Source organism: Colobus angolensis, unplaced genomic scaffold (genome assembly GCF_000951035.1).
Source record: "Colobus angolensis palliatus isolate OR3802 unplaced genomic scaffold, Cang.pa_1.0 Scaffold9, whole genome shotgun sequence".
Lineage (NCBI taxonomy): Eukaryota > Metazoa > Chordata > Mammalia > Primates > Cercopithecidae > Colobus > Colobus angolensis.
In genome coordinates this window covers 10,003,336-10,024,484 of record NW_012122931.1, presented here as the reverse complement: position 1 = coordinate 10,024,484, position 21,149 = coordinate 10,003,336, and the positions used below count along the sequence as shown (strand labels likewise).

Genomic DNA, 21,149 nt, shown 5'->3' with positions numbered 1-21,149 from the left:
GATTAAGTTTGTTACACACAGCAGAGAAAACTCAAATAATAAAGTAGTACCTCCTTATCCATGGTTTCACCTTCCATGGCTTCAGTTACCCACGGGCAAACTTGGTACAAAAATATTAAATGGAAAATTCCAGAAATAATTCATAAGTTTTAAATTGTGTGCTATTCTGAGTAATGTGATGAAATCTCACACAGTTTCACTTATCGCATCCAGGATATGAATCATTTCTTAGTTCCGTGTATCCATATATACACTACCTATCCATATATACACTGCTTATCAGATCAAAAAAGCATGGAATATATAGGATTTGGTACGATCCTCAGCTTCAGGCATCGACTGGAGGCCATTGCGTAAGTGGAGGAGGAACTTTCATATGAGCTTATGAAAGAAGTTGAACAAATATCACCTCTTCAGCAAGCTTCCTGGGAGATTCTGAGATAGGTGGTTGGCATATGCGAAATGCTAGATTAAGAAGTGAATTGATAGGCCAGATACGGTGGCTCACGCCTGTAATCCCAGCACTTTGGGAGGCCGAGGCGGGTGGATCACCTGAGGTTGGGAGTTCGAGACCAGTCTGATCAACGTGGAGATAAAATTCTTTAAAGTTGATTAAAAAGTTATAGCTGTGCTACTGTTTTTAAAGTGCTTAATTTTGTTTTTGATAGCTACAACACAGGATAACCTTGATGATAAGCTAAGGAAGTTTGAAATTCGTGACATGATGGGATTAACAGATGATAGGGACATATCAGAAACAGTGAGTGAGACCTGGAGTACAGACGTCTTGGGGAGTGACTTTGACCCTAATATTGATGAAGATCGCTTGCAAGAAATTGCAGGTAACTGCCATTTAATGTCTCTGAAATATCATGATTTAGTTATTCAGATCCACTGACCTTTCATGAGAGGGAGCACCAGTGCCCTGACAAACCTTGTGTGTGTTAGCACCACCTGGGAAATTGTTATAACTGTATGGAACAAGATATTTGGGTACTTTTTTCTTTACTTAAACGTAAGTAGTGTTTTTCCTTTCTACATTTAATCCCACCCCTTACCCATCCTCCTCCCCGCTGCCCCCCCCAAAAAAAACAAGAAAAACCAGTGTTTTGAATTAGCTTCTGGTCAAGTGTTGTTTCCAGGGCTTAATATACGTTCTTAATTTGTCTCTGATTAGTATATTATCCATTTGAAACCAAACACCTAACCTTAAGATGAAAATTCTTATAGATTATAGCCATAAAGTCCTTCATAATAATGTGATACTGCTGTTCTCTAAAAAAATGAATTCGCTTCTGGAAGGGTTAATTCAGTTCCAAAGGGTAACCAGGTTTTTATTTTTCTTTTTAAATTTTTATTTATTTTTAATAGAGACAGGATTTCGCTTTGTTACCCAGGCTGGTCTCGAACTAGTGAGCTCAAGCGATCCTCCTGCCCTTTTTTTTTTAAATGTGAAATTTATTCCGGTGCTATGTACATACACTAAAATTCACTCTTTTTTGGATACTGTTTTATGAGTTCTGAAAGATATATAGTCTTGTAACCCTCATCTTCATTTTGTTTTTAAATCATGGAAAATTTATTTATATATTTATTTTTCTTTAACTTTTATTTTAGGTTCGGGGGTACATGTGCAGATTTGTTACATGGGAAATTGTTACAGCAAATTGTATGTTGCTGGGGTTTGGTGCACAAATGATTTTGCCACCCAGATAGTGAGCATAGTAACCAATAAGTTTTTTGTTTTTTTTTTTTTTTAATTTGAGATGGAGTCTCACTGTGTCACCCAGGCTGGAGTGCAGTGGTGCGATCTCAGCTCACTTCAACCTCTGCCTCCCTGGTGCAAGTGATTCTCCTGCCTCAGCCTCCCGAGTAGCTGGGACTACAAGTGCCCACCACTATACCCAGCTAATTTTTGTATTTTTAGTAGAGACGGGGTTTTACCATATTGGCCAGGCTGGTCTCGAACTCCTGACCTCAAGTGATCCACCTGCCTTGGCCTCCCAAAGTGCTGGGATTACGGTCATGAGCCACTGCTCCCGACCTAAATCGTGGAACATTTTAAACAAATACAAGAGACGGTGGTATCATGAACCCAGTGTACCCATCACTCGGCTTCAGGGGTTAGACGCACATGGCCAGCTTTGTTTCATCTGTTCTCCTACCCACTACCCTCTTCTCTCCCCTCATTATGCTTAGGCAAGTTCCAGACATTATTTTATTTGTAATTATTTTATGATATATCTTTAAAAGGTAACTTTTATTAGTAACTTTTTTCCAATTTTTTTCATGCCCTGAAGTAGAATTATTCTTTTATTAGGTTTAATCAAAAGTAGTGAAGCCTTTTGAACTTGAGTATTTTTAACATAGATGTATAATAATGTTTAATACTTTAGATTTGTATTTTTAAGTAGTGTAAATAGATTTCTTAGTTGGTTTTGCATTACTTTGTTCCAGATGCCAAAGTAGTATTGTTCTTGGCAGTTAGCTGTGTTTGCGCAATAAGCTGTATTTGCAGTTAAGTGAGTGCTTTGAAGATGTGTATTTTCCTGTGAATATATTTTATTGCCCTGAATAGTGACTAATATGCTGGAAGAAAAAATATTTGGCCAGCCTAACATTCTGTGGTTAAACTCTCAATGTTTTTAATCCCTGTAGGGCTATAAATTTTAGAACGGTATTAAGGACCCCTGTAAAATTTGCTGAAAAATCAAAGCTAAAGCTGTTGAAATTACTTGACTGAATGATGTGTGTTTTCTCTGTGGAGAGTCAAAGGTGACTGGAGGAAACTGGTGAAAAGGGTCTTGTGCCATTGTGACCAAAGTAGGAACTTTGTATTTTTAGTGGTGTGCTTGATTGAAGTTATTCTTACCTTGACTTCTTTCTTGTAGGTAGAGAGGAGTTTGGTTTTCTTTTTTTTTTTGAGATGGAGTTTTGCTCTGTCGCCCAGGCTGGAGTGCAGTGGCCGGATCTCTGCTCACTGCAAGCTCCGCCTCCCGGGTTTAAGCCATTCTCCTGCCTCAGCCTCCCGAGTAGCTGGGACTACAGGCGCCCGCCACCTCGCCCGGCTAGTTTTTTGTGTTTTTTAGTAGAGACGGGGTTTCACCGTGTTAGCCAGGATGGTCTCGATCTCCTGACCTCGTGATCCGCCCGTCTCGGCCTCCCAAAGTGCTGGGATTACAGGCTTGAGCCACCGCGCCCGGCCTGGTTTTCTTTTTTTTTCTTTGAGACAGAGTCCCAAAATGACACGGCCATTTTTATTTTTGAGACAGGTTCTCACTCCCATTGCCCAGGTTGGAGGGCAATGGCATGATCTCGGCTCACTGCAATCTTTGCACCCCCTGCAACCTCTGCCTCCTGGGTTCTTGTGCCTCAACTTCCCTAGTAGCTGAGACTACAGGTGCACGCCACCACACCCGGCTAATTTTTGTATTTTTGGTAGAGATGGGGTTTCGCCATGTTGGCCAGGCTGGTCTTGAACTCCTGGCCTCAAGTGATCTGCCTGCCTCAGCCTCTCAAAGTGCTGGGATTACAGATGTGAGCCACCGCGCCCAGCCAAGAGATTTTGTTAGCTTATGTTTGGCTTTTCTCCACTGTCACTGCACTTTCCAACAGGATCTTTGTTAACCCTTTGCTTCCCACTGGTTATACAGGTGCTGCAGCAGAGAACATGTTAGGCAGTTTACTGTGCCTCCCAGGTTCAGGGTCAGTGCTTCTTGACCCCTGCACTGGTTCTACCATATCAGAGACCACAAGTGAAGCTTGGAGTGTAGAGGTATTGCCAAGTGACTCAGGTTAGTATGCTGTCATTGTTTGCTTTTTCATTTACACAGAAGTTTTAATTAAATATAAGGTATCCCAACTTCTGTATTACATATATTTTGTCAAATATACATTTTTTTTTTTAATGGAGACGGAGTCTTGGTCTGTCACCCAGGCTGGAGTGCAGTGGCGTGATCCCAACTTACTGCAACCTCTGCCTTTTGGGTTCAAGTGATCTTCTTGCCTCAGCCTCCTGAGTAGCTGGGATTACAGACATGCCCCACCATGCATGTATTTTTGTATTTTTAGAGAGACGGGGTTTCACCATGTTGGCCAGGCTGGTCTCGAACTCCTGACCTCAGGTGATCTGCCCACCTCGGCCTCCCGAAGTGCTGGCATTACAGGCATGAGCCATCGCGCCCGGCCAATGATACATTTGACAAAGGTGAGGTGATCACATTGCTAAGAATGTCAAATGGAAAATTAGTTTAGGGCATTTTCTGTCCTTTAAGGGAAAATGCTCTGTTGGATAGCATAGACTGATGGCAGGTGCTTTCTGACTCTGTGTTCAGTTATTTTGAAAGCAATTTTCTGTACCTTATCAGAGTTCCATGTGAGTCATTGAATTTAGTATCTCCCACAAACTCACGACAGAGTAAGAGTAGCAACACAGTTCAAACTGAGTGCTTGCCTGGTAAACACGTTTAGATTTATCACAAGGGAGAACTTGACTCTCTAAAACATGTTTAACGTGTTTTTGAAATACATTGAAATTGAGACTCTGTAATCCTGAGGATTTTTTTGTGCAGGCTATTACAAATGTATATAAAGTGTTTTGTACTTTGTCTTTTCATATGCATTGCATTGTTTTCTACTTACAAGGACACATCTTTGCCTTCAACTAAATGTCAACTACCAGAATGTAAATATAAGTAACTATGTATCTGCATTGTATTCTGTTGATTTACTTGGTTCAATAATTATTAAGTGATCCTGATAAGTGTTTTATAATGTCTTTTTCTTTTTTTTTTTGCGACAGAGTCTCACTCTCTCGCCCAGGCTGGAGTGCAATGGTGCAATCATAGCTCACTGCAACCTCCGCCTCCTGGGTTCAAGTAATTCTCTTGCCAGCCTCCCAAGTAGCTGGGATTATAGGCACCTGCCACCACTCCCAGCTGGTTTTTGTATTTTTGGTAGAGATAGGATTTCACCATGTTGGCCATGGTGGTCTCGAACTCCTGACCTCAGGTGATCTGCCTTCCTCGACCTCCCAAAGTGCTGAGATTATAGGTGTGAGCCACCATGGCTAGCCTGTTTTATAATGTTTAAGCATTCAGATATGCTAGCCTTGTTTGAAGACCAACTGGGGACAATAGGATTAGCTCACCAGCTGTTGAATATTCATAGGAGTTACTTTTTAGGAAGTGGTTGATTTAATACCAAGCTATTGCATACTCTCTTGTCCAGTTCACGTGTTAACCAGTAGCATACTCTGTGACATTAGTGATCTAGAAACCACGTTTTCATCTGTGCACAATGAACTGGCTTATATTGGGATGAAAATCACAACTTTGACTTCTTTAACACTTAATCTAACTAGCATTGTTAACTATCCCAGACTTAGACATATATTTGCACTGATTTCATTCATGCCCTGATAGCTTTGTTTATCTGGATCACAAAAGCTCAAATTGTGGTGTGCTAACAGAATCACAAATGTAACACACCTCTTATCTTCTATTTAGAGGCCCCAGACCTAAAGCAGGAGGAGCGTCTACAAGAACTGGAGAGCTGTTCTGGACTGGGTAGCACATCTGATGATACGGATGTCAGGGAGGTCAGTTCCCGCCCCAGCACACCAGGCCTCAGTGTTGTGTCCGGTATGTCTGTCTTGTTTTAAGGAGTAGGGATTTGAAGGTGTTCACCGGCTACCCCCTCCCAAAGTTGGATACAAAGAGATATATTTTATTTAAGAGCTGAATAATTTCCAGGAAACAAACTTATTTCCATTGCACCTGAAATCTTTGAGAACTTAATGTGTGGCTTTATGGAGCCTGTTGAAGTAATTGGCAGACAGTCTCTTTACGACTGTTTCTGTTCTTAGTAGCCTGTCCTACTTTAGAATTGTATGATTCTGATTATGTTGTGTAAAGCAAGGTAAGTATATTTAAGCAGTAGTACCACAAAGGGTATACTACTAAACTCACATGTATAGAACTGTGACACAAAATTCGAGAATGTTTCAGTTTCTCCAAATTTCATATACTCTTTGTGTGGTTATTTTGTTCTTCTTCCTGTTTATTTTTTACTATTGTTTTTTAAAGGCATAAGTGCAACCTCTGAGGATATTCCCAATAAGATTGAAGACTTGAGATCTGAGTGCAGCTCTGATTTTGGGGGTAAAGATTCTGTCACTAGTCCAGACATGGATGAAATAACTCATGGTAAGAGGGGGAAATAAGAATGACTTGAAAAATGACTACATTCGTGGTTGAAACTGGCATTGTGACACATTGCTGGTGATAGCATCTATTGGTATAGCACTTTGGGACATACTTTGTCAATATCTATTTAAGGCCTTAAATGTTCACATTCTAAATTTAGTCAGGTTAGTTCCACTTCCAGGTATCAGTCATAATGAAAAAATTCCGTGTATAGAGAAAGTCCTTGGCACAAAGATGTTCTTTATAACGTTTTGTATTGGCAGAAAATTAGAAATAACTTAAAAATTGAAGAAAATGGAATGGCTAAATAATTTTGATGTAAGCACTTATTAGAATTTATGTAGCTATTTTAAAATGCATTAAGGAATATGAAATGACTTAGAGAAAAACCTAGAACATACTACATGGAATTTATTTTGTAGAATTTTACATACAAAATAATAAAACTTTTTTTTTTTTTTTGAGACGGAGTCTTTTGCTGTCACCCAGGCTGAAGCGCAGTGGCGTGATCTCGGCTCACTGCACCTCCGCCTTCTGGGTCTCCTGGGTTCAAGCTATCCTCCTGCCTCAGCCTCCCCAGTAACTTGGATTACAGGCACCCACCACTACGCCCAGCTAATTTTTGTATTTTTAGTAGAGACGGGTTTCACCACATTGGCCAGGTTGGTCTTGAACTCCTGACCTCGTGATCCACCTGCCTCAGCCTCCCAAACTGCTGGGATTACAGGTGTGAGCCACCGCACCCGGCCAGTAAAACATTTTTAAAAAACCTATGCATGAAGTAAGTACTGGAAATACCAAAATGCTAGCAGTTGTTTTATATATTGGGTGGTAGGTTTTGAGGTATCTTTTCTTTTCTTTTTTTTTTTTTGAAACAGAGTTTTGCTCTTGTTGCCCAGGCTGGAGTACAGTGGTGCAATCTCAGCTTACTGCAACTTCTGTCTCCCCGGTTCAAATGATTCTCCTGCATCAGCCTCCTGAGTAGCTGGGATTACAGGCATGTGCCACCACGCCTGGCTAATTTTGTATTTTTAGTAGAGACGGGGTTTTGCCATGTTGGTCAGGCTGGTCTTGAACTCCCAGCCTCAAGTGATCTGCCCGCCTTAGCCTCGCAAAGTGCTGGGATTACAGGCGTGAGCCACTGGGCCCAGCGAGGTACTTTTTCTATTTTTACAGTTTTTTTGTTCTAAACCAGGGTTTTTTAACCTTAACACTATTGACATTTTGGGCTGGGAAATTCTTTGTTGTGGGGGCCTGTCCTGTGCATTTTAGGATGTTTAAGCATCTCTGGCCCCTACCCGTAGCATATACACTATACCCCCTGGGGTTGCAACAACCAAAAATGTCTCCAGACTTTGTCAAATGATCTCTTGGGGGGCAAGATAGCCACAAATCAAGAACCACTGTTCTAAACCAGCAGTCTAAAGCATGGTCTTCATGGACCACTGAGGTCCTAAGACCCTTTGAGGGAGGAGGGTAGATGAAGTCATAACTGTTTTCAGAAAAGTCAAAGTTATTGTCCATTTTCATTGTGTCGATATTTGTATTTATGGTGCATAAACAAAGTGGATAAAATTTGCTGGGGCCCTAGCAGGATGCAAGGGCACCACATTGTATTCTTCACTCACAGTTTAAAAAAAAAAAAAAACAAGTTTTACTTAGGAATGTCTTTGATGAAGGAATAAAAATTACTTAATTACATCTCAATCCTTGAGTATACACCTTTTTAATATTCTGTGTGAAGAAATGGGAAACACCCATATTGCATTTTTACCACATTTTGAGATATGATGAGATGTCTCAAGAAGCACTTACGTGATTATTTGAGTTGTTAGCTAAACTAGCCAATGTTTCCACTTATTTTTATTTGGTTTTTCATGAAATATCATTTTTACTTGAAAGAATGACAGACAAACTGTATTTCTTATGAATACGTAGTTGGGTATTTGGCAGATATCTCAAAAGTTAACAAAGATGACCAGGCACGTTGGCTCGCACCTGTAATCACAGCACTTTTGGAGGCTGAGGCTGGAGGGGATTCCTTGATCCCAGAAGTTCATCACCATCCTGGGCAACATAGTGAGACCCTGTCTGTACAAAAATAAAAAAATAAAAAATTAGCCAGATGTGGTGGCGCATGCCTGTGGTCCCATCTTTAAAAAAATAAAAAATAAATTAGGCCGGGCGCGGTGGCTCAAGCCTGTAATCCCAGTACTTTGGGAGGCCGAGACGGGCGGATCACGAGGTCAGGAGATCGAGACCATCCTGGCTAACATGGTGAAACCCTGTCTCTACTAAAAATACAAAAACTAGCCGGGCGAGGTGGCGGGCGCCTGTAGTCCCAGCTACTCGGGAGGCTGAGGCAGGAGAATGGTGTAAACCCGGGAGGCGGAGCTTGCAGTGAGCTGAGATCCGGCCACTGCACTCCAGTCCGGGCGACAGAGCGAGACTCTGCCTCAAAAAAAAAAAAAAAAAATTAACAAAATGATCCTGTTACTTAAAGACAAGCAACTAATAGAGTTTGTTGCCAGTGATGAAATTCAAACTTTCAGACAAAAATTAGAATTTTGGAAACGTGTGTCTACCTGCATGAGTTTGACAACTTCCTGTTGTTTTTAAAGACTTTTCTGGTGAGATTCGTGGTGATATGAAAAATGTGAATTTAACAGAGGACAAAAAGTTCATTGATGTGGTTTCAAATTCTATCTTGTAGCTGTCCTTTAAAGAACTTTACTTCTCAAGATGTGGTAGAGTAGCAAAGAATAATATCCACAATTTTCTGAAAAGGCTACTAACGTATTGTTCCTTTTCCAACTACATGTCTGTGTGAGGCCAGATTTTCTTTATATACTTCAGCCAAAACAACATTTTCAGCACATTGAAGCAGAAGCAGACATGAGAATCCAGCTGTGTTCAAAGCTGTACATTAAAGATACTTGCAAAAAATGTTGAAGTGTCATTCTTTTCATTTTTTATTTTGGAAAATAATAGTTATTTTTAATTTTTTTAAAAAAAGGCTTTTTTGTGTTACCATTAAGTTTTTTTCTTTTTTTAAAAAATGGGGCTGGGCACAGTGGCTCACGCCTGTAATCTCAGCACTTTGGGAGGCCGAGGCAGGTGGATCACGAGGTCAGGAGATCAAGACCATCCTGGCCAATATGGTGAAACCCCGTCTCTGCTACAAATACAGAAAATTAGCTGGGTGTCATGGCGTGTGCCTGTAATGCCAGCTACTCGGCAGGCTGAGGCAGGAGAATCGCTTGAACCCAGGAGGTGGAGGTTGCAGTGAACCGAGATCACACCACTGCACTCCAGCCTGGTGACAGAGCGAGACTTTGTCTCAAAAAAACAAAAAAAAATGGACAGCCTCCCAAACCAGAGTCAGTTCAGAGAGACTCCCATGTATTACCATTTAATGGGTATGTTTAAATGAATTAATAAATATTTAAACCTCAGTTTTAATTTCTAATATAGAATATCAATAGATATAACCACTATAAACAAAAGCTCTTAGGGTCAGTAATTTTTTAAGTTGTAAAGATGTCTTGGCCAGGCATGGTAGCTTGTGCCTGTAATCCCAGCACTTTCAGAGGCGGAGGCGGGAGAAGTGCTTGAGCCTACAAGTTCAAGACCAGCCTGGGCAACATGGTGAGACCCTGTCTCTACAAAAAATAACCTAAAAATTACCTGGGTATGGTGGTGTACGCCTGTGCTCACAGCTATTTGGGAGGCTAAGGCAAGAGGATCACTGAAGCCCAAGAGGTTGAGGCTGCAGTGAGGTGTTTGCACTACTGCACTCCAACCAGGGTGACAGAGCAAGACCCTGTCTCCAAAAAAAAAAAGTCCTGAGACCAAAATTTGAGAACTGCTGTTTTAGGCTATTTTTTATAATGATCTACCTATAGAACAAAAGTAAAAATCAAAAGGCATAATAGTACTCTCATTCATCATGGAAAGATAGCTTCAGACAAAAAAAAATAGCTTCAGACTAAAAACATTTAGATTAATAGTTTCTTTTTTATATTTGAAATTTCCATCCTCCACATACTTCTCTGTTTTAAAGTTATTTGCTGAGAGCAGTGTTAGAACTTCAAGATTTACAACCTTTTGTTTATACCCTGTCTGTACATAGTATTGCCCCTATGTTTATATTTTATTTATTTATTTTTTAAGTTTTAGTTCTTGTAAATTTTTGTAGAGACAAGGTCTCACCATCTTGCCCAGACTGGTCTTGAACTCCTGGGCTCAAGCAGTCCTCCCTCCTTGGCCTCTCAAAGCACTGGGATTATAGGCATGAGCCCCTATACCTGGCCTTCCCCCTGTGTTTTCAGGTGAGGGGAAGGCGAGGCTCAGGGAAGCTGTGACATTCTGAAAACATTGATAGTTTAGGTCTTCTGGCTTTGTTCTCTTTGCATGAACCATACTAGCATTTGACCATTAGAAGTAAAGATGCCAGACCACTTAAATGTAAAGAAAATCTGTGTATGAAGATACTAATAAAAACAGAAAATAAATTGAAAGTAATCATTATTTGATTTTTTTTTCCCTCGTATGCCTCTCGAGTTCTAATGGATCGAAAAAGAAACCGTCAAAGAATACTTAGAACCCTTTAAACTGTATTGAGACCGTTTATCCTGAGTTGTGCCTTGGTCTCACTGTTTCCCTCCTGTTTTAGGTGCCCACCAGCTGACCTCTCCTCCTTCTCAGTCAGAGTCTCTGCTGGCCATGTTTGATCCACTGTCTTCACATGAAGGTAAACCAGTGAAATGAACTTTTTCACTCATGTCATAGACAGGAGGAGGAAACCAAACCACCTTGTTAATGCCTTTGTTAGAGAAGTTGTGTCTCAGTTACAGAACTTTTTTTTTTTTTCCTGTATTGCAGGGGCTTCTGCTGTGGTAAGGCCAAAGGTTCACTATGCTAGGCCATCGCATCCACCACCAGATCCCCCAATCCTGGAAGGAGCTGTGGGAGGAAATGAGGCCAGGTTGCCAAACTTTAGTTCCCATGTTTTAACTCCAGCTGAATTGGAGGCATTCAAGCAAAGACATTCTTACCCTGAGAGACTAGTTCGAAGCAGGAGCTCTGATATAGTATCTTCTGTCCGGAGACCCATGAGTGACCCCAGCTGGAACCGGCGTCCAGGAAATGAAGAGCGAGAACTCCCTCCAGCTGCAGTCATTGGTGCTACTTCTTTGGTGGCTGCACCTCATTCATCATCTTCATCCCCGAGTAAGGACTCCTCAAGAGGAGAGGTATGGGACGTAGGCTGTGAAGAATTGTGTTCTGCCTGCCTAGTTCTCTTGATGTCTGAAATTAACACGGGATATGTAAATGTAGGATTACAGATAGAGAGTAGTGGCGATTAAAGACGATTTGTCAATCTAGTGTGCCCACAACCGTAACCATTGGAAACCTATATAACTTTGGTTTTATAGTGATACTATCTTGCATTTTTATGACACTTTTAGCTTCTCTCCAAGCAATTTTGTATCTGATTTTATTTAAGCCTTACAGTATCCCTCTGAGATGTTAGATGAGTTTTGTGTGTGTGTGTGTGTGAAATGGAGTCATACTCTGTCACCTAGGCTGGAGTACAGTGGCGCGATCTTGGCTCACTGCCACCTCCACCTCCCGGGTTCAAACAATTCCTCTGCCTCAGCCTCCTGAGTAGGTGGGACTACAGGCATGCGCCACCACGCCTGGCTAAATTTTTGTATTTTAGTAGAGACGGAATTTTACCATGTTGGCCAGGATGGTCTCGATGTCCTGACCTCGTGATCTGCCCACCTCGGCCTCCCAAAATGCTGGGATTACAGGCAAGAGCCACCGTGCCCGGCCCCATGACTATTTTTTATTTTAAACAACTATAAAGTTACAAACAAGTTGGAAGTACAATAAAAGAACACTTCTTTCCCATTTGAGAGCAAGTTGCCAGCATGATGCTCCAGTACCCCTAAACACTTCAGTGTAAGTTTCCTGCAAACAAGCAGATTCTCCTAAACCTCATGGTACAACCATCAACTACAGCAGATGAACATTGATACATTACTACCAGCTACTTATGACACTCCATTCACGTGTCCCCAGTTGTCCCAGTAACATTTTTTATAGTAAGAAGATTCTATTCAGAATCACAGACTGCTTTTTGTTGTCATGCCTTTTTAGTGTCCTTCAGTGTAGAACAGTTCCTCATTTTTTTCCTGACTCATATGACCTGTACACTCTTGAAATTTACAGGCCATTTGTTTTCTATAATGTTCCTCAGGTTAGGTTTGTTTGATGTTTTCTTGTGATTAGACTGAGGTTATTAATCTGTGGCAGGAATATCACTGAAATGACAGTTTTTTTCCTTGCACTTTGTCAGGTAGCACAGTTTTAATTTGTCCCATTTCTACAGTGTTCATTTGGAGAATTTGAGGAAATGTTGTCTACCAGGCTTTGCCGCTGTAAAGTTACTCTTTTCCCTTTATAATTAATAAGTGTTTTGGGGGAGAGGGTACGTAAAAAACATATAACTATCCTGTTCTCCATCACATTTTTAACTTACCTACTTATTATATCTATGGTCTTATGGTTTTCTGTCTTTTAAAAAAAATTTGTGTGTGTGTGTGTGTGTGTGTGTTTTGTTGTTTGTTTGTTTGTTTGTTTTAGATAGGGTCTTGTTCTATCACCCATGCTGGAGTGCAGTGGTGCCAGCACTGCTCATTGCAGCCTTAACCTCCCAGGCTCAGGCAATCCTCCCACTTTGGTCTCCCAAGCAGCTGGGAGTATGGGCATGCACCACATGCCTGGCTAAATTTTTGTTTGTTTGTTTGTTTTTGTAGAGATGGGGACTGTGTTGCCCAGGTGCTTGTCTTGAACTCTTGGGCTCAAGCAGTCCTCCCACCCCAGCCTCCCAAGTGTTGGGATTACAGGCATGAGCCACCCACAGTGCCTGGCCCAGTTTTCTGTCTTGGTTAGGGTTTGTCACTATTACTTATTTTGAAGCCCAGTTGTCCCTAATTGGGCCAGTGGGAGCCCCTTCAGGCTGGCTCCTGAGTTCTTTCAATGCAGTACTATTATTCTTTGAGCATATCTTTACTTTCTGGCAAAAGATGTTACAAGCGGATACTGTACTTTGTCCTAGTCAGCTCTTTCTTTAAGTACCCTTGTTTCTTTTAATGAAAAATGCTTTTTTGGAAATTGAGATCTGGATACAGTGTTCATTTGCTGTAGGGGTGTTGCTGCTCCCAGGACTACTCAGTGAATAGAGCTAGGGAGTGTGTGTTACACATGTTTACCTGTGTATTTCAATTATCTACCTTTCTCCATAAATAAGATCATGAACTTACACTGACACATGCAGTTTTAGTCCAAACACAACAGAGTTTGTTTCATCTTTCTTCCTTTCCAAATTTGTAACTCCTTTCTCCAACAGTGAGAAATCTGCTTTCACTATTCTTCGTGTGCATATATTCCATCAGCTCCCCTGTATGTATTCAATTTCTCTTCCCCACTGTTAAATTAACTTTTCCCTGGCACAGATGCCCTCATCTCTCTGCTGGGGTTCTGATAATTCTTTATCCCAGGTATGTAGATGAAAAATGGAAATTAAGTGATTTGTCCATGGTCACACAATAGGCTATTAAAGGAATTACAGTCCCTGTCCTTTGGCATGTTTTTTTTTGTTTGTTTTTGTTTTGTTTTGTTGAGATAGAATCTCACTCTGTCGCCCAGGCTGGAGTGCAGTGGTGCGATCTCGGCTCACCGTGACCTCTGCCTCCCAGGTTCAAGCGATTCTCCTCTCTCAGCCTCCTGAGTAGCTGGGATTACAGGCGAGCACCACCACACCTGGCTAATTTTTGTATTTTTAGTAGAGATGAGGTTTCACCATGTTGGCCAGGCTGGTCTTGAGCTCCTGACCTCAGGTGATCCACCCGCCTCGGCCTTCCAAAGTGCTGGAATTACAGGTGTGAGCCACTGCACTCTGCCCCTTTGGCATGTTTTAATGATAACTTAGTATAATTGGTGATCAAAACCTGAACTTTGAAGTTGCTTAGGTCTAGGTTTGAGTCTCAGCTGTGCCGCATATAGACTGTGTAACTTTGAGGAAGAGGTTGTTTTAGTCTCATATTTTTTATCGATATAAAGGGCCTAATATAGGACCTATCTCTGATGTTACTGTGAAGATTAAATGAGATGATACATATCCTTACTATGCTCAGTATTTGGCACATAGTACGCACTTGGTTTTATTATTATTAATACTACTGCTACCATCTCTACTGCCCTTCTGGAGTTTATTTGTACTGCATTCACTTATTTCTTAAGTATTTATTGAGTGCCTAGTCTACACCGGGCTCTTATTAAGGCTTCAGTTTATTAACAGTAATGAGTAGTGCCTACCCTCAAGCGGATGACGGTGGTGCTTAAAAGGTAAACCACCTTGCTGCAGTAGTCAACCTACATGGCAATAGGAGTTGTGCCTTAAGGCAAACAAGACTGGCTTTCTTATTTCACAAACTTACTTAAATCCTTTTTAGCCTGAGCAACATAGTAAGACCCTGTCTCTACAAAATAAAAACAAAACATTAGCTGGGCATGGTGGTGTGGACACCTGTGGTCCTAGCTACTTGGGAGTCTGATATGTGGAGGATTGCTTGAGCCAGGGAAGTCGAGGCTGCAGTGAGCTGTTGTTGTGCTACTGCACTCCAGCCTGGGCAACAGAATGAGATCCTGTCTCAAAACAAAAACAAACAAAAAGAAATCCTTTTCTTAGTAATTTATCCTGCTATTCAACTCCAAATAAAGCCTCCAACTTTTTCTGCAGACTGAAGAACGCAAAGATAGCGATGATGAGAAATCAGACAGAAACAGACCTTGGTGGAGAAAACGTTTTGTTTCAGCCATGCCTAAAGGTAATTTTATAAAATATTAGAACGCTGTCTTAGCAATAAGAAGCAAAGTCCCAGAATCTCTTTCAGAGATCCAATATCTCAATTCCTCTGTAAGACTTGCCGGGCCTAAGTTTCTAGCCACTTTGAGGGTGTAGAAAGTGGTTCCACTCAGATAAATGCTAAGGCAGAGCTTTAGAAACGTTCTTGTTCTTTGCAGGAAGTGGTAGTGGTTCGTAAATGGAAGTCATGCCTGTCAGTATTGTTTAAATATCATATACCATTGAAGTTAAACATATTGAGGACTTTTGACATATATATTGCTATTAATTATTGCAGGAAAATGGGACACTATTGATAATTAAACATTGAAAATTCATTGTTTACATTCCTGGAATAAGTTGAAGCTTTTTATGTCTATGTTCATTGAGAATGTTTATACTGTAAATATCAGTGAGTGAGTGTTTTGGAAGGTAGCTGTATAAAATTGTTTACTTTTTTGGTGAACAGCCCGGCATCATTTGAGTTGGCAAAAGCATCTCTTCCTGAAAGAAGAGATCATCCAGGAGTAAAGCTAGAAACTTCTTCCAAAGGCCTCTTCTCAGCACGGTGGCACTCAGGAACTCTGGGGAGAGCTGCTTTCACGCCATACTCAAGCGCTTGATGAGGAGGAGAGAATGAAGCTAGGAGTTTTGAATGTGTTATTTTTGAGCAGAGGTTAAGAGTCAGTGGTTTTTATTGTAGTCCCAATGGATTCCTGTTAAATTATTCTTCCTATGACAGATGACTCCAAAGCAGATTCTGAAAGCTCCTTTAAAAACCTTCATTACTATTTTAAGGACAATTATCAGTCAACACTTGGAATTTCTTAGCTTTTAAACTTTTCAGCCTCCTTTCACTTAGAAATGTTGGCACACCAGTTAACTTCCGAGTAGTGCAGTATGTTATATGTCACACTACTGACTTTATTTAATTTCCAGCTCCTATACCATTTAGAAAGAAAGAAAAACAAGAAAAAGACAAAGATGATCTGGGGCCTGACAGATTCTCAACACTCACAGGTTTGTAGACCCATGGACTTCCTGGCTCCTTCATTCCCAGAGCACATATTTCATAACACTTTTTCTTGGGTGCCATAAGCGTTGCCTTTTTAGAAGAGTGTGTCTGTGTGTACAGTGGGGAGTATGTTCTTCATAGCTCTGTGGTTTCCAGTTGGCAGCCACAGTAAACCTCAGTGTGCTCTTCCTGCAGACTGCCACCACCATCATCATCCTCATTATCATAACTCCGTTTATGATGAGGCCCCTGATCCTGAGCCTCTAGGCATACCCTACAACTCGACATCTAGTGGGATGATGACACACAGTGCCTTTTAGGAAAGTGTGGTGACAGTTTTAGTGCTGTGCATGCTGTATCTTTGGATCATTGATTGAATAGTTTTCTTTAACATTGATCGTAGAATTCTACATTTATTTTCATCTACAGTTTGTTCTTGATTATTCAGGATCACAGTGAAATTCTGTTTTACCTAATCATTTCCTTTTTTGTGATAAAGTGTTTGTTCAAACAATATCATAAATGCCAACCATTATAATGAAAGTTTTAAAAACTTTACTAATTTTTTACAGCTTGAACCATTTTAACATTGCCATCTGTCCCAAGGAAAATACAGCTGGGGTTGGGTTTTTACCTGATTAAGCGTTTGTATTTCTGCAGCTGCTTTTTGGCACATTATGAATGAGCACCTTAAAAGGAGCGTTTGAGAGTAGTGTTAATGGCCAGCCTTGGGTTTGATAGCTGTGTATTGTTTCCAGTGGCTATAGAGCATCTTGAGCAAGTTTATTCAACCCACGGACCGCGGGCCACAGGCAGCCCAGGACAGCAGGACAGCTTTTATTGCGGCCCAACACAAATTCATAAACTTTCTTAAAACAGTATGAGATTTGTGCAGGAACCCTTTTTTTGTTTGTTTGTTTTAGCTCATCAGCTATCATTAGTGTTAGTGTATTTTATGTGTGGCCCAAGACAATTCTTCTTCCAGTGTGGCCCAGGGAAGCCAAAAGATTGAACACCCCTGGTCTAGAGGGAAGTTCATTTCTCACCTCTTTTTTTTTTTCATTTTGAATTGTTTTTCTACTAAGTTAAAATGAAAATTTTTTTTCATTAAACAATTTTATTTAAAAATGGGATAGATAATAGGATAACATCCTCATCAAAGAGTTCAGCATTACAGGTAGAATCCCATTTTAATGCCTATTATTCTAATGTTTAATTCCATATATTTATATGTATTTCCATATCCTAGCATGTAAATCCTTGCTTTATTTGAAACGGTGATTTCCCCAGAAGAAAGAGTTTTGAATAGCAGGAGATGTGCTTACAGGCCACAGATCCCTGCTGAGAGCAGCCAAGCCTGTCCTGTTCAGTCAGGAAATACTTGTTGACCATGTGACTCATGCCAGGCACTGTGCTAAGTGTTGCGGGTATTAAGTCAAATCACACATGACTCTTCAGGACCTTCCAGTCTGATTGGGAAGAGCTGGAAAGACATTGTCCTTTTGGCAAAATATTTCTGTATCCTTACCACATGTTCCTAATGTTAGAAGAACACTAGCGTTTACAAAGTGAATTACTCTTAATGACATCTCATGTTTTTAAAATGTTGACTCAATAATTTTGAAGAAGTTATAAATTATTTTTATTGTTTGTTTGAAGGAGTTATATTTTATTTACCCTCTTTAGGCAATGTATTTTTCTTGGTTCTTGATACTGGAACTAGATCAATAGATTGGATATAGAAGCCAAGTAGAGTAGAATAAGTCTTTTTCATAAAGTAATTCATTTTCTTTGGCTGTGATTCAAGCAGGTTAGCTTCCTTACTGGTCCAGAAATTTCTACCCAGTCCTTATTAATGACTCATTGAAAGTTATCATTAAACCAATATAAAGATGTTATAGGAGGAAATTTCCTAGTAGTCTGTTCATAATTCTGTGACCCTAACTACTATTCTTTTCCTGTTATCTCCTAATCTTTTTCCATATTTATACATGGCTTTTTCTTGACTGAATTAGATTATGCGTGTGACTTTGTATTCTTTTTTTACCAAGTTATTTTATAAAACCTCTCCCAATTTCTACTAGACATAGTTGGGTTTTATTAGCTATAAAATAATCGCTCATGGTTTTACTGCAGTGTAAACGCTTTCTTACATTGGCTATTTAAATTGTTCTCAATTTTTTATTATGAAATTAGTACTCACAATGCATTTATATGTATTGCATTTTTTGTTTGTTTTAATTATTCTCTGAGGGTAAAATTTTTAAGAACAGTGTTAATAGAAATAAAGATTGTAAGCAACATTGTGGCTCTCACTGTGTTTAGCCATAGTGTATTGTATTGTCCCTTTTTCAGACCTCTCAACAGCACTCAAAAGTAATAACCAACTGAGTAAGGTGGTGCCTGCCTATTATCCCAGCTCTTTTTGGGAGGCCAGTGAGAGGATTGCTAAAGGCCAGGAGTTCGAGGTTACATTGAACTATGTGCCACTGCACTCCAGCCTGGGTGACAGAGCAAGACCTTGTTTCTATTTAAAAAAAAAAAAAAAGAAAAAGCAATGGCCAAAAAGTACTTCCCCTTCAAAACAAGATTCTGTAATGATAAATGCTTTATCAGTTTACATTTGGAGACAGATCAGATTTTATTAAGAATGTCTTATGAATTCAAATACTGTTACAGCAGAAATACTAAATTACTTTGGAAATCCTCTCTATATACAATTGTCCTTCAGCATACTCAGGGAATTGGTTCCGGGACCCTTGCTCCCCACCTCATACCCTAATCTGTGCATACTTGAGTCCTGCATCTGGCCCTGTGGAACCTGTGTATGTGAAAAGTTGGCCTTCTCTATATGCTTGTTTCACAGCTCTCTGTGAAATGTAGTAGTTTCTTTTTCTTTTCTCTCTCTCTCTCTTTTTTTTTTTTTTTTTGAGACAGTGTCTTGCCCTGTTGCCCAGGATGGAGTACAGTGGCATGGCGTGATCTCGGTTCACTGTAATCTCTGCCTCCTGGGTTCAAGCAATTCTCCTGCCTCAGCCTCCCAAGTAACTGGGATTATAGGCATGCGCCACCAAGCCCAGCTAATTTTTGTATTTTTAGTAGAGTTGGGGTTTTGCCATGTTGGCCAGGCTGGTCTCCAACTCCTGACCTCAGGTGATCCGCCTGCATTGGCCTCCAAAGTGCTAGGATTACAGGCGTGAGCCACCGTGCCCAGCCTAATACAGTATCTTCAATCTGCATTTGATTGCAAAAAACTGTATAAATGGACCTGTGCAGTTCAAACCCATGTTGTTCAAAGGTCAACTGCAGTTTACTGCAATTTTACGGAGACATGAAAACCATGTATTTGTTTCATGAAAACAAAAGAAGAGCCTATGAGCATGATACTTAACTTGTCTGTGTCTTGATTTCGTCTTCTGTAAAATGAGGATGTTAACAATATTTCTCTGTGAAGTTGTTTGATCAGTAATTGAGATAATCTCTATAAAGTGCTTAGCACAGTTCCTGGCATGGTAAGTGCTCAATAAATATTAGCTGCTATTAGCTGCTGTGACCACAAACACGAACACACACAGAGTACATATATGTATATATACACATAAGTGTGTGTGTGTATATATATATATATAAAATCTAGTGATTTTGATGTGTTTTTGTAATTTTTAGAAAATGGGATTCTACCAGAATGTGAACATTTATGGTCACCTGCCTGGGCTAGGTCTCTCCAGGAGTTTGTGTTTCACTGTGGAACTTTGTCCTGTAGATTTATAGCAATCCCTTGCTTTAACAACCCAGTTGACTACTATTTTAGATTCCAGGATAATATTTTTGATGTGCTGATTTTGAAAGAGTAATGATCCTGTCAGTAAACTGTGCTGCATTTGTGATTGTGATAAGCTTTTTCTCTGTGCATCCCAGGTACAATTCTAGCACTCCCCAAGAATGTCTAGATTCTGTAGGAGTGCCCCTGACATCAGTGCATGCACAAAAGTGCTCTGTTCCAGCAGCTGCACTGTCATGGTGAGATCTAGTGAGAATAGAATATGAATATTGTTAGTTTTCAAATGCGTGGAGAGAGATTCATAAAGGAAGAATGGAAGAAGACATTTGTTATTATTTAAAGGGGTTTAAGTCTAAGTTTGAATGGTTTTTTTTTCCTCCTTCAGCATAGAGATGTCCGAATAAATGAAGTCTGCATGTAAAATTGCACTGTTGGAAGTTCTGTTAGCATGAATTGCTGATAACAGTGATTTGAGTGCAAACACTTTAGAAATCTGTCATCCATTCAGTCTGCCCTGAACTTTGACACTGTCATTCTGGTGATGATGAGAAGGTGGAGCTACTCTTCCCAATTTCCTGCTTTGGCAAGGCTCTCAGACCTAGAAATGGGATGAGTAGGCAGCTGCATGGTGCCTCTTAACATTGAGATATGTGCTCTTTTAAAGTCTTACCTCCTAATCCGCCTTTGGGATTATGCTACTGGTGTCATACTAATATCACAGTTGGTACAAACCGAAGGGGCTAATTCTCTCATTCTCCTTTCCCTTGCAGATGATCCCAGCCCTAGACTCAGTGCACAAGCTCAGGTCGCTGAGGATATTCTGGACAAATACAGGAATGCCATTAAACGGACCAGCCCCAGTGATGGAGCAATGGCAAACTATGAAAGTACAGGTGATAATCATGACAGAGATTTGAGTAATAAACTTTTGTATCATAGTGATAAAGGTAATCTGAATTTAAGTAGCCTTTAAAAGAAAGAATAGCTAAGGGAATCAGTTTACTACCTCAAAATTACAGACTACCTAAACAAATGTTTAGATTGATGTCCTTCTCTGGATTCTCCCACTAGCCCTGGGTACCCCTGAATGTTCAGATGCCTTGGAGTTGTCCTCCTTTGCATCTGGGGTGACTGGCCCACAGGGAGTTGGGGCATATTTTAATGGGAGGAGGTTCTTTTTCAATGTCTACAGCTTTGTAATTTTATCCAGTTACGCACTCTCAATGTAGC

At 40.3% G+C, this 21,149-nt stretch overlaps 1 protein-coding gene across 2 annotated transcripts in view; it reads left to right on the top strand.

Moving 5' to 3' along the window:
- The window catches only part of GAPVD1 (GTPase activating protein and VPS9 domains 1), a 110,615-nt gene that overhangs the window by 71,133 nt on the left and 18,333 nt on the right, over positions 1–21,149 (top strand). The window contains exons 12-20 of one of the 2 annotated variants that reach the window (XM_011931381.1): positions 669–842; positions 3,654–3,794; positions 5,508–5,642; positions 6,087–6,206; positions 10,882–10,959; positions 11,091–11,461; positions 15,019–15,106; positions 16,063–16,143; positions 20,690–20,812. In XM_011931381.1, the coding sequence (XP_011786771.1) occupies positions 669–842; positions 3,654–3,794; positions 5,508–5,642; positions 6,087–6,206; positions 10,882–10,959; positions 11,091–11,461; positions 15,019–15,106; positions 16,063–16,143; positions 20,690–20,812 (1,311 nt within the window). Of the gene's footprint in view, positions 1–668; positions 843–3,653; positions 3,795–5,507; positions 5,643–6,086; positions 6,207–10,881; positions 10,960–11,090; positions 11,462–15,018; positions 15,107–16,062; positions 16,144–20,689; positions 20,867–21,149 lie in introns of both variants that reach the window. The other variant, XM_011931380.1, reaches the window with a different exon arrangement.